The sequence below is a fragment of the Petaurus breviceps genome, unplaced genomic scaffold (assembly GCF_028583685.1).
Source record: "Petaurus breviceps papuanus isolate PSGF00001 unplaced genomic scaffold, PetGlider_PUasm1.0 37, whole genome shotgun sequence".
Taxonomy (NCBI): Eukaryota; Metazoa; Chordata; class Mammalia; order Diprotodontia; family Petauridae; genus Petaurus; species Petaurus breviceps.
Genome location: NW_027186296.1, coordinates 107,941,569 through 107,955,213, shown reverse-complemented (window position 1 = coordinate 107,955,213; position 13,645 = coordinate 107,941,569). Strand labels below are relative to the sequence as shown.

The 13,645-nt window shown below is 34.3% G+C and overlaps 1 protein-coding gene across 4 annotated transcripts in view; it reads right to left on the bottom strand.

Moving 5' to 3' along the window:
• The window catches only part of CEP55 (centrosomal protein 55), a 41,259-nt gene that overhangs the window by 18,794 nt on the left and 8,820 nt on the right, over positions 1-13,645 (bottom strand). For all 4 annotated transcript variants that reach the window (XM_069099256.1, XM_069099258.1, XM_069099257.1 and 1 more), the window contains exons 2-4: positions 13,165-13,359; positions 10,420-10,695; positions 8,618-8,686 (exon numbers count right to left, since the gene is read on the bottom strand). In XM_069099256.1, the coding sequence (XP_068955357.1) occupies positions 8,618-8,686; positions 10,420-10,695; positions 13,165-13,347 (528 nt within the window). In that variant the 5' untranslated portion in view covers positions 13,348-13,359. The remainder of the gene's footprint in view (positions 1-8,617; positions 8,687-10,419; positions 10,696-13,164; positions 13,360-13,645) is intronic.

The window sequence follows — 13,645 nt, the reverse complement described above, 5'->3', positions numbered from 1 at the left end:
GGGACTGGATGACAGTAATTAGATGCATTTGAAACTGGATGAATGATCAAAACAAGAAGTGGTGATCAGATCTATATCAAGTTGTAGGGAACAGTGGAGTGCCACTGGCATCTATCTCTGTTCTGTTCAATTTTTTTTCAATGACTTGAATAAAGATATAATTACTTGTCAAGTTTGCAGATGACACAAAGCTAGGAAGTCTGGCTAATTAGTATTGGGTTTTTATTTGTTGAATTTGTTGAATGATAAGGAATCTAATAGGATCCAAGATGTTAGAATAATGGGCCCAATCTGATAAATTTAAATTCAGTAGAGACAAATATAGTTACACTGTAGTTAAGAAATCAACCAGACAGAAGCAATATGATTAAAAAAAAGTGTGTGAAAAAGATCTGAGGGTTTTATGGGACAAGCTCAATGTGAGTCAACAGGGTGACATGGCAGCCATAAAAGTGAATGCTATCTAAGGTTGCCTTAATAAAAGCAGAGTATCCAGAATGAGGGAGGGTAGAGTCCTGCTGTACTGTCTTAGCCACACTATATCTGGTATATTTTCAGTTCAGTCATATTTTGGGAATTATGAAGGAACTTGGAGAAGATTTAGGTGGACATAATAGCAATGCTTGGTTATTTGAAAAGTTGTCATAGAAAAGACAGACTGAACTTGTTTGGTTGAACATTGAAGGCAGAACTAAGAGCAATGGGAGAAGTTACAGAGTCAGACATAGGCTCCAAATAAGGAAAAACTTCCTAACAATTATTAGAGTTGAACAAAAATAAAATAAAAGGGGCGGCTAGGTAGTGCAGTGAATAGAGCACTGGCCCAAGAGTCAGGAGGACCTGAGTTCAAATCCGGCCTCAGACACTTAATACAAAACTAGCTGTGTGACCTTGGGCAAGTCACTTAACCCCAATTGTCCTACCTTCCTCCCTCTAAAAAGCAAAAAAATAAAAAATAAAAATCCTCAAATGGTAGTGAACTTTCCATCACTGGATGTATGCAGGGGGAGGCTACATAGATATTTTTAGGAACATTAAAAAGGTTTCCTTCTCAGATATAGGTTGGATTAAATAATTGTAGGGATCCCTTACAATGCTGAGAATCTGTGCCTAAAGAGTGAGACTTGACCTGACTCCCATAACTTTCTAGGAATTGATCTGCCAATTAATATCTCTAGCCATAACTGTAAAAGGTACTATCTTTTGTTCTCTAATTTTTTTAATGATGTCTCTCACACACCCATGTATACACATATGTATACAAATATGTATACGTAACACATGTGTATATATGTGTGTACATATATACTATACATACACACATATAAATGTATGTATCACATTCATTTGGAGCTAATTGTAATATATAAGATGTTGGTTTAAACTATTTTTTGCTAACCTCCTTTGCAGTTTTCCCAGCACTTCATGTTAAATAGGTAGTCACTAGACTTCTGCTTGATATCTTCTTTTGCTTCCCCTATTTCACTGACCTACTATTTTTAACCAGTATTAAATAGTTTTGATAATTATCATTCTATAATAGTATGAAATCTGGTAATGCTTTGCTCCTTCCTTATTGCGTTTTTTCACTGTCCCTTAAGATTCTAGATCTGGCCTGCACAACCTGTTGCCAGCTAGTCACTTATGGCCCACGGGCCTCTTGTGGCATGCCAAAGGATTTCCTCTACATAGAAAAGATGTTTTCCTCTACATTTTTTGCGGGCCGCAGGAAATCCTTTGGCTTGCCGCAAATGGTCCAAGGGCCACAAGCATCTGAGGGTTGCAGGTTGTACAGGCCTGTTCTAGACCTTTATTCTTAAAAATGAGATTTAATTCTATAAAACTGTTATTGGTTGAATTAGTATATTATTAATGTACAAATTAATTTAAGTATCACTTTTATTATATAGGCATAGCAAGGAAGACAAACAAAACAGCCCATAACTGGGCCCATATCAGTATGGACCTTTCCAGCTTGATGGGACCCAAGGCCCCAGGGCCATCTTCACATCATAAGGTGTCAGAATAGGATCTTATTGTATCAAGTGCTTAGCACAGTGCTTGTGCTTTACATCACAGTTAATAGTACATTTTAATGCATTAAATAAATGAATAGTTGTTTTATGCTAGAATGAGACTAGAACCCCATTTCCTAACAGACACAAATGAGATTTTCAGTGGTAAGTATAACCAATATAACAGATTTGTGCTAATTAGCCAAGAACTAGAAAATTTCAGAAAAGCTTGATTTCTAGACATTTAAAAAGGAAATAAACATGGATCACTATCTACATAAGTTGAAGGACCATCTAATAAGGGATACCTATGTGCATGTAGGCACATGAAGAAATGCATAAGGAGGAAAAGGCTATGTAACTGAAGAATGGCTAAATTGAGACCAAAGAATATATAAAAGAACACCTTTGGGTGGTATTTAACGTTATGTTATATCTCTGCAAAAATCAATACAGCTAAATTGGCTTTGAGGTGTAGGTGGGCCACTCCCTCAGTGAGTTAAATCACGTGGGAAATAAAGTTTTATCAATACTTGTATCGTAAAGCATATCTCTGAGAGGGAAAGGAGGGTAGGTAGGATGGAGATAATTATTGGAAGGGAAACCAGAGCTAATAATCTAATGCAATCCTCTCTTTTACAGCTGAGGAAATTGAGTGGAAAGTTAAGTGACTGACCAAGGATACGTGGCTAAGTTGATGTCATAGTAAGGATTAGAATCAAGGATACTTGATTCTCAGTGAGGGGTTCTTTCTAGAATATCAGTGTCTCTCAAATGAGTTCATTTAAAAGCTTCACATGAAAGATACAAAATGATGACTGAACTCTTTAATCATTTCTATATACTGCTAATATATATAATTTATTTTGATTGATAAATTGATAAATAAAACAGTGGATCAATATTTTTGTCAATCACCATTGCCATTAGGTACTATCTAGAGAGATGGTACCCAATTATCAAAATATTTAGTTCCATATCTATCATTCTACTGTAGAGTTCATGTATAAGTGCTTCTGACCTAGACAGATGTAAACTCTTATAGTGTTCCCAATGAAGAGTGACCATGGATTTATACTAGCTACTATGAATTCTTTGCATGTTACCATGTTCTCTGACAACTCACTGTAGTGGATTCTTTAGCTTTGTGTTCTTTTTAATTCAAGAAATTCTGAGCCCAGCTTTAGGCATCAGCCATTCAAAGATATGTGTGACTCTAGCACTATACTGTATGGTCAATATTTGCCACAGTTGCTACTGTGCACAGTCCCAGAACTGCTCTATCACAAGACCACAGGACTTAGAGTTAAAAGATCTTAAACATCTAGTCTATTCCCTTTATTTCAGAGATAATAAAACTGATGTCTGCAGAGATTAAGTGATTTGAACAAGGTTACACCAACAATAATTTGGACGTAAGTCCTCTGACTCCTCTTCTGATAATCAAGAACGCTAAGTTCAGACAACTTTAGTATTAAGGGTTCCTGATTAATACATCTTGACAGGTTCACATACTGCTGGATCTGAACAGTCAGTAATAATATTGAATCAGATCCAGTGTTACCAAAGAAGGCTGTCTCGATTTAGCATTTGATGCACCTTTGACATAGCAGTACAACACGCAGCTCTAGCCAGTCAGTTCAGCCTGGAGATTAAACCTCGGTTAACATCTGTGGCACTGACACACTTACTAGGATTATGCCAGTTACAATTCAGATGTCACAGTATTAAGGCTATCTTTAGATAACAGTCCACCACCAAGAGTATGTTTGTGCTCATTTCCATGGACTGAAACATCAGTCATACCATCACATGGTGGGTTAGGGGGAGAACCAATGACTTTTAGACTTAATCGAACCTTTGTCTGAACTTTAATTAGCATGCGGGTGATGCAGGGAGGTCGTAACACACAGACTACCAAAGAGCATCATGATTTAAAGTCTTGAAAAGCAATATCCTAAGAGGCCACTAGATGGTGATATTATTCTAGAAAAGTAGAACACCTCTTTCTCCTCACTTTGGTTTATCTCTGCATAATCTTAGATTCAAAGATCAAAAGAGTTATTAGGACTAAAAGGGAACTTAGAGGTGATATAGCTCTGTCTTCTCACTTCAAGATAAAACTGACGTCCACATATCTTCTTACGTCTTTCTTTCCTTTTTCCTTAAGTGGCTATAATATAGAACTAATTTTTTTTAATGTATTGATGAATTTTGTTTAAAAGTGCAACTAAAGGAAATGTTTTATATTTCTTGTGCTAAAAAAACAAAACAAAACCAGCCTACTAGAGAACCATGTGACCCTTTATAGGTTAGGGGTCCTAGAGAGAAACAATATTGCCAACTCTTTACAGTAAGTCATGATTGCAGAATTACCTCTATGTGGGTGATGTTAGGTGAGTCAGGCTTTTCCAACATTCAAAGAATGTTACAGCTGAATCTGTAGAGAGGCAATCATTAACACCAAAGGCTTTACATGGACTGACTTAGTCTTACAAAATTAAAAAAAATACTGGGAATCATTTAAGAGGATCACATAGGAACTTTGAGTGAACTTTGGGGGCAAGAATTGCAGCCTAAATAGCTAATTACTGGTGCTAGTGAATAGCCATAATAATAACTGTATTTCTCTTCTATTTTCTTTGTGGGTGTTCATTATAGATAGATGATATTTTTCTATTTATCTTTCTTTTGTTGATATTCAAATAAAGGTAAATCAGTTCTATGATTCTTCAAATAGTTATTTAGTGAGAGTAGACAGTTTTTACTATTCAAGGTCACTGCACGATTAGAGAGCAAAGGAAGTACAATATGATCTCAAAAATAAGTAATAAATATCAAAACAGGTCAAAGAATGACTTTGTACAACAAACAATAAATTTCTCAGTACAATGAAAAAAAAGTTAGTTGGTTTTTTGGGGAAAAAGGTAATTAAAAAGACAACCCAAGAAACTTCTGGAATGTAATGAGAGGCAGGGCAGAATAAAAGGTAATGTAAAAGATATAGGATGGAGCTGTCTGGACAAATCAAATTTGTATGTACAAATTTCTAGAACAGACCCCATCTTCTCAGGTAAGCACCTGACAACAGCATAGATAGCACCCTGCTGTGTATGTTTGCTTATTACAAAAAAACCATTTGATTCATTAGTATAAGAAAAAACCATGGAATTTACTCCTACAAGTTGTCTCCCATGCACATCAGAAGTTCATGAGTCACACAAAAGAGAGAATTTTGAATACATAAAATAAAAAGTTTTTCCAGGAGCAAAAATCAATAAGAGGAGAAAATTATTGACTATGTAGGAAAATATTGCATCAAATCTCTCTAATATTAATCTAAGATCTATAGGAAATTGATGCAAATTCCTAACATTTAATAGCTACTCCCCACTAAATAAGAGGTCAAAGGATGTGAAAAAAATTCTCAAAAGAACAGCAAACTACCATGAGGAAAAAACAAACTGCTCCAAGTTACGTATAAGAGAAACACAAGGGGTGGCTAGGTGGTGCAGTGAATAGAGCACCGGCCCTGGAGTCAGCAGGACCTGAGTTCAAATCTGGCCTCAGACACTTAACACAAAAACCAGCCAAATGTGACTTTGGGCAAGTCACTTAACCCCAATTGCCCTCCAAAAAGCAAAAAAAAAAAAAAGATAAAGAGAGAGAAATACAAATTAAAACAACTGTGAAGTTTCTCCTCACATCCATCAACTTGGCAAAGATTATTAAAAAAAAAAGAAATTCATATTGGGAAGGAATATGGAAGGATAGTTACACTAATGTACTGTTGATGGGAGCTGTGAACTGGTCCAACTGTTGTGGAAATTTTTTGTTTTAAAGCAATTGGGATTAAGTAACTTGCCCAAGGTTACACAGCCAGTGTGTATGTGTGTGTGTGTGTGTGTGTGTGTGTTAAGTATTTGAAGTCGGAACCGATCCTGGGTCCTCCCGACTCCGGGGCTGGCGCTCTTACTCACTGCACCACCTAGCCGCCCCTCTTGTGGAAAGTATTTAAAATTATGAAGAAAAATCACTAAACTCTCAATCTACTCCCTATAGTTCCATTCTTTATCCCTGTAACTTTCAGAACCAAAATACCCATATCTGACCACTATCCTTTATAATAGAAAATTTTAAAAATAATACTAGGTACTATTTATAGAGCACTGACTACGTGGCAAGCACTGTGCTGAACATTTTACAATGATTATCTCATTTAATCTTTATAACAGCCTTGGGAGGTAGATGCTATTATTAATCAAACAATAAATAGTTAGTAAGCACCCACCCCATTTAACAGATAAGGAAACTGAAACAGAGGTTAAGTGACTTGTCTGAAGCTGAACCAGGCCCAGAGCTGTACCACCTAGTTGTCCTATTATGCACTGTCTCTTCCTATTAGGATGTAAGTTCAGGACAGAGGGCAAAGACTATCTTTGTTTTTATATTTGTATTCCCAATGCTTAGTATATAGTCCCATACATAACAAAATACTAAAAGCAGTGTTGGTTTTTTTTTAGTGGTAGCAAAAAAACTGTAAAGGAAGTAGGTACCCATAAACTGCTGAATGTTTCAACAAAGTGTGGCATACAAATTGAATGGAATAGCATATATGATTAAACAAGGAAGAATTAAGAGGAATATTGAAAAACTTGTATGAGCTGATGCAGAATGAAGAAAGTAGAACCAGGAATACATAGCTATTTATAGTATTTTTTTTAAAACCCACTAAAAGAAAAATTTACTTGGATTAAAGAAAATTACCTATACCAGACTCAAGATGATACCCCTCTCCTTTAAGTTAAGAATTCAGTGAGGAGAGGTAAGGGGTGGGGTGGTGAGGTGGTAGTGGATTTATTTGCTGTTTGGTAGTACCAAATATTTGTTGCTACATATGCTATATGATATATACTGTCATATATGGTCATTATATCACCCAGTTGTGCTTAACCATTTATCTTTCTGACAAGGAAAGGTTGGGGGTGGATACTGGGAAATGAAGCTGGTGACATCAAAAGCCCTCAAAATCTTAAAGATCATAGGATCACAGGATACATGTAACTACAAAGAACTCCTGGGTATCAACATTGAATGTGTCATAAAGTGAGGAGACATGCACCAAAAGGCTTTTTGCAGTGTCGTGGATGATGTTCCACACAAAACACAAATGGAAGAGGAGTACCCTATAGCTAGAAATGTTTGTCAACTCTAACAGTTTTCAGATAATACTATGGTGATTGTGTAAAGCCCAATAATGTTAAAGAACCTCCCTAATAAGATCCATGGTCATTTGAGAAGCTAGTAATTCACACAAGTAGTATAGCTGAAAGGGTAATACACTAGTACATATCTTGGGTACTGAAGATGGCCAATGAGTTAGCTCCAGAAATGAACAGGAAGAAGATGGCTTAGACTACATTTGGAAAATCATACTGTGTTTTCCAAGATCACGACCTGTTCTCTGCTGTAAAAGTGCATTTTTAACACCAATATTTTCTTGTCAATGCTATACGGTTATTAATTATGAAATACCATCACCTCAGAAAAATAAATGTTCTGGGTGAGTCAAAGGGCACCAGAAAGATTCATGATAAAGTAGCCTTCAACATATTGTCAATAATAGTCTTCAAACACCAAATAAGAGTAAAAGATGTTACTGAGAACATGTATGATTATAAAAGGAGGTAGGCCGATCTCATAAAACTGTCCTTTTCAATTACCTCTAGAAAAGACACTTTGACAAAGGCTGGGCTGCTCCACTGTAACCCTTTTTGCAGTGGAGTAAATTGGTTCCATTTCTCCTTTCAGAAAGCAAAACCACTTCATAGAAGGTTTGTGTACTTGCTGGTCAGAATAAAGCAGAAACCTTAAAAGTCTATCTGTACTTTTTTCAGGCCAGTTACTTTTTCAGGTTCAAATGACAACTGCTAGCCTGATAATCAACTCATGGTTATCATTAACCTTTGTGTGTTAAATATCAAAGCAAGAAAAGATGGCCTATGAACAAAATTCTGTGGTATCTTTAGTTTATTAATTTTAAATTATATTAATAATCCATGTATAATTTATTAAGAAGTCATGTAAAAGTACAATTTTATCATACAAATAGCCATATCAAGTACATGTGTGAGTCCAAAGTAAAATCACATGTGACGAAGGGCAAAACATTCTTTCTTCATAATTTTTTCATTTTATGACTAAGGCTTATAACATTAAGTCATTTTTCAAACTAGGAAATGTAAATCTTAAAAATGAAACATGTAAAAAAGGTTTATAATTTACATAGGTAAAGACAAAAAGGAGGGCAGATAAAAACAGATTCCATGAACTAATTATATTATAGGTGATGTATTATATAGGTGATTGAAAGTACGGAACTCTTTAGGGAGAGGGAAATTTTCAGTATCCACTAATTGCAATGGACAAACTTTCTAAACTTTTCTAGGCTCCATGGGGCAATACTAGCATGGGGGTCTTTTAAAAAAATTCAACTCTGCTAGCTCTCCAGTAGCTTATTAAAATTATAGTATACATATGGTAGCAACTGCTATAGAATGTAAGCTTCCATTTAAATAAAGAAAAATACCCATTGAACTTACGTCTTTCAGCTGTATTTCCACTTCATGAATATTAGCCACAGGTGATTCAGTGAGATCTGTAGCCATGTTCTACAAACAAATCAAAGTTATTAGCTGCTTAGACTAAACATAAGTTTATGCATCTCTCCAGTCTCATGATTTCCACTACAAAACTAAAGGCACCCATATATCCCAGATTGGTATTTTCTGAGGGACTATCATGATATAAAAGTATTGTATGGTTTTGGGCAGGTGTAATAAGGATCTCTTGGAAATTTAAGTAGACTGGAAGAAGCAGAGTTCTTCAGGTATGATGTGCTCCTCTTAAGCCCAACAGAATAGCACAAAATTCCTTGTAAATAGGTCATAAATAGTCTAAAGATAGTCATCCAAATGAAAATCACTGCACTATTTAAATGTCTTTTGAAGACACTAAATTGTCATGTCCAAAACATAGTAAGTACCTACTTATTTTTTTAAGTGTCATTCCAAAAGTCTGTAACCCTGTCAGCTATATAGAAGATTATAAAATAATAGCTAAATGTTCAGATCATAAAAAGCCCATGATGGAAATATATTTTAGCTCTTCACGATTTAGTAATAAAGAATTTGGTTGTCATTTTTGACTAAAAAGCTCAAAAACTTATTTTAAAGGCTATGCTCTATATTCTATTTTGTATCCAGCCATGACCCCTTCGCACACAATACAATAACAAAAGATGAGGAGGCCAAAGATAATGCATAAAAATGGAGAAATTACTTATAGATAGAATGCTTGTTGAGAAAAGACTTTTAAAAATTTGTTTGGAACTGTGATTTCATTGGTGCAGGGAACTCTCTACACAGGTACAGATAGCAACTAGTATGTAAGCTATTATTTTAAAGAGAGTTGTCTGGAGAATTGAGAGGTTAGATGACTTATTGCTGTCATACAGCTAGTAAATACTAGAGGCAGAACTTGAACTCAGGTCTTCCTATGCTTTAGCCTCTATGTTACCTCTCAAATGTCAGTACTATAAAATCCATGTAGGGAGTAGATTAGAATTTCTATTTAAAAGTTAACATTTGCATGCCACATTAAAATATTTTAGTTTGGTTTTTATAGGCTGCTGTTTTTTTTGGAAGATCTAGCCTTCTCTGAGCTTATCTAAGCCCCTTAGACAGCACTTTTAATTATATATAGAGAAATATAACTTATGTAAAACATTAATAGCAAATAAATTGGTAGGTAAAATAGAGACCACATGCAATGATATCCTAATACTAGTTGCTTCCATGTATCAAAGCATATTGAAAAACACTCTTAAAATCAAGCATTTCATTTAAGAAATATTTAATTGGGGCAGTCAGGTAGCACAGCGAGTAAGAGCACCGGCTCCAGTGTTGAGAAGACCTGGAGATCGAATCCCGGGCTCAGACACTTAGCACCCACCCAGAAACACCTGGCCGTGTAACCTTGAGCAAGTTACTTAACCCCAATTGCTTAAAAAAATATTTAATTTCTTCCAGACACATGAAAATATTAAAATTCTCAGCAGCAAAATAGGTTTTATCCATAAAGTATCTACTACATAGCTAGCTTGGACAAACTAATTCTGATATAATTGTTTTTATGTGAAAATGAACAAATGGAACAGTTCAGCAAGAATAATATATTGGGGAAAAGAAAACAGCTGCTGAAATGTTACCCTATAACTAAGTCATGAGATAATCTCTATTATATACTTTGCTATAGTCACACTAGAGTTACAAAATACATTTTCTAACTCTGATTATGTACCGAAATAATTCAGATGCTAGGATTTCTTGTTTAAATTAAGTACCTGTGATGAATGAAGCGTACTGCCTTTGCTTTCAAGTTCTGACAGTCTTATGGTTGCTACAGACAACTGCTTTTTCAGAATTTCAGTCTCTTCCGATAAAGACTTTAGGAGTTGATCTCTCCTCTCTGCCTCTTTTGTTTTTTCTTCTAATTGACTCAGTAATGAACTGGTACTACTTCTAGAATTCAGCTGGGCTTTTAATTGCTGTATTTCTTTTTCTTTCTCTGCCAGATGGTAACTATTCTTCTCCTTTTCAGCTTCAAGGGCAAATATTTTCTAGATTAAAAAAAGGTAAGAATATTACTATAAAGTTAACTCAAACATGAAGATAAACCATGTGATACAAACAAATATCAAAATAAAGACAAGATAATGAATGTCACCACAAAATAGTTTTCAATTAATCCTAAAATAATTTTTAATTTGAAAACTATGTAAAGAAATAAACATGAACTATTTGAATATTTTACTACCAGTCTCATATACAAAGCCAAGAACTTCCCACTTTTCTCTCATTTTTGGCTTCAACTTCCAGGAATAAATCAATCTTCATTTGATTAGAAGAGAACTAAAGAAAAGTTAAGTAGGTAGAAGTTACTATTTAAAAGAAGTTATAAGGAGTGAAGTATTAAGAACTCAAGCACTACTAAAACAGAAAGTCATAGTTTAACAGCAGTAGCTTCTTTTGATGTAGAAATATTTTTTTTTGGATTAAAAAAAAAGGTGAGAAGCCTCTCTTTCTTTTTTAGTATATGAATAAATAACAAAAGGAGGATAAAAACTAAATTAGATAAATGATCTTATATTTAAAAGGTTTTGTGTCAAACTGGAAAAAAAAACTATTGCTGCTGATGACAACCCATTAATACTGTAATCATGTTTAACATGTCAAGTATTGATTAACTGCCTGTGGTGTCAAAGGGTTCTGTCCATGGTACTACTCTGTTCAACATTTTTATCAACTGAAGTCATAGAAGACATCCTATCAACTGGGCAATAACAGGAAACAAGCAGAGATAGTTACATCTAGCAATTACCCATTTATCATACAAAACATAAGAACAAGCACACACTTAAAAATTTTGGTCATTTGAAATATCCTTTTAGAAGTGGTATAATCATGATTCATGATAACAGAAAGATGTAACTTGAAAGATATAATTTAACAGGATAAACATAAAGCCTTTCACTTGACTAAAAAAAATCATTGTATATATTATGCTGTGGGAGAGCTAGATGGGATTAGTTCAAGTGAAGAAAGATAACCAACCTGTCTTCAAATACTTGAAAGAGTTTAAAGATATTTAGAATATCTCAACTAACTGACCTTTCCTAAAGTCCAAAAGCTGATTAAATGTGTCTTATAGATAAATAATGGTGAAGTACTGACATTATGGAATTAAGACCTTTTTTTTAGTTTTAGAAGGAAATTTATTGGCGTGTTTAGTAGAGGTAAAGACTGCATAAGCCACTTCTAACTTATCATTTTTATCCATCTTTATCCCTTTGGAAGTTTGAGTGGTATAATGCCAACTCTATAAATTACCTTCAGTAATAGCATCTTTTTATTTTATCATGGCCTAGTCATGAGCACTGATTATTCCTTCAGCTATTTAAGTTTTTCTTTATTTCTTTAAGGAACACCTTGCAATTGAATATACATATTGGTATTGAGTGTGCTTTGGTAGATTGACTCACAAGTATTTTATGCATGGGTACTACAATAACTAAAGTGTATTCAAAGGAATGGGAAGATGGGTCTGGAAACAATGTCATACAAGGACAGAAATTTTGGGGGTTTCTTAGTCTATACAACAGAAAAGTAAGAAAGACAACCTTATTGTCTCCAAATACTTGAAAGGCTTTAAAGAATTAGAATATCTCAACTAACTGCTCCTTCCTAAAGTCCAAAAGCCAATTTTTATAAATTGGAATTTTATAAGAATTCTATTTAAAATAGCATGGGGAAAACTATCAGACTACCTAAAAGGAAGCCAAGATGTGAAAGGTAACATGGTGAATATAGCACTAGACTTAGGAAGACCTGGGTTCAAATCCTACCTTGAACACTTACATATGTAACTGGGCAAATTAATCTCTAGGCCTCAATTTCCTCATCTATAAAATAAGGGGGCTGGACTCAGTGCTGGTTCCTTCCAATCCTAAATTTATGATCTAAATGCATAATAATAATCTATGACATAATAAAATGTGTTAAATATTCACATGAAATTTTCACATCATTAATTCAGTAATCTTAAATGAACAGTCTTGATTCTAAGAAGTTAGCATAGAGACAAACCAGACTGGGGTCATGACAAAGACTTGATATAAGTATGTATATGTTTCAGGAAAAATCAGAATTAGAACCTGGGTTTAAAAGTGGGTTCTTCCCCTAATATGTATGACCCTGGGTAAGTCATTTAACCTCTTGTAGTCTCATTTATTTTCTCACTTCTAAAATGAGAGGGTTCTATATTAGATTACTTCTAACATACATCTTAACTCTATTATCTAATATACACCTGATGATTTCAATGAATTATATGTGAATTTAAAATCCCTTTGGGCATGTTTAAGATGAAGGAATATTCTAAAGCAGTCTTGATGTTATCTACCCTTTTCATCAGATTGATCTTTGAAGAATTACACAGGTCAATTATTTGAAATTAATAGGATATGGGGAGAAAATGATGAACAGAACGTGTAATTTAATTACAATATTCAAAAGTCAAAACCATCTACCTCTAGAAGTCTGTGTCTTTCTTTTTCTGCCAACTTTCCTTTTGCAATTGCATTTTCTTCCATAGACATTTTAATGGCTGCATTTTCTTTCTTAAAGTTCTCTAAGTCAGTTTCTGATTTGGAGGTGCTAACCTTTAATCCCAATTTACTTTTAACAAAGTCTTTGGGGCTTCTGGAGGACATATCTGAAATATTCTGTAAAAACAAGAATGAAAGCATATAAAAGGATATTAGATTTGATGCTATACATACCATATACACTATATACATATATACTATACAGTTGCTCTCAGCAAAATCAGTACCCAAAATAGAAAGGTATTCAAACCATACATTGGCCCTACCATATATGTCACAACTAAGAACATTTCTAACCTAGAAAAAAATGCTAAATGACCCTTTACATCTTTCTTGAACTTAATTTAACAAAGTGCTTTCTCAGACATTACCTTAATCCTCATAACAACTCTGAGAAACAAGA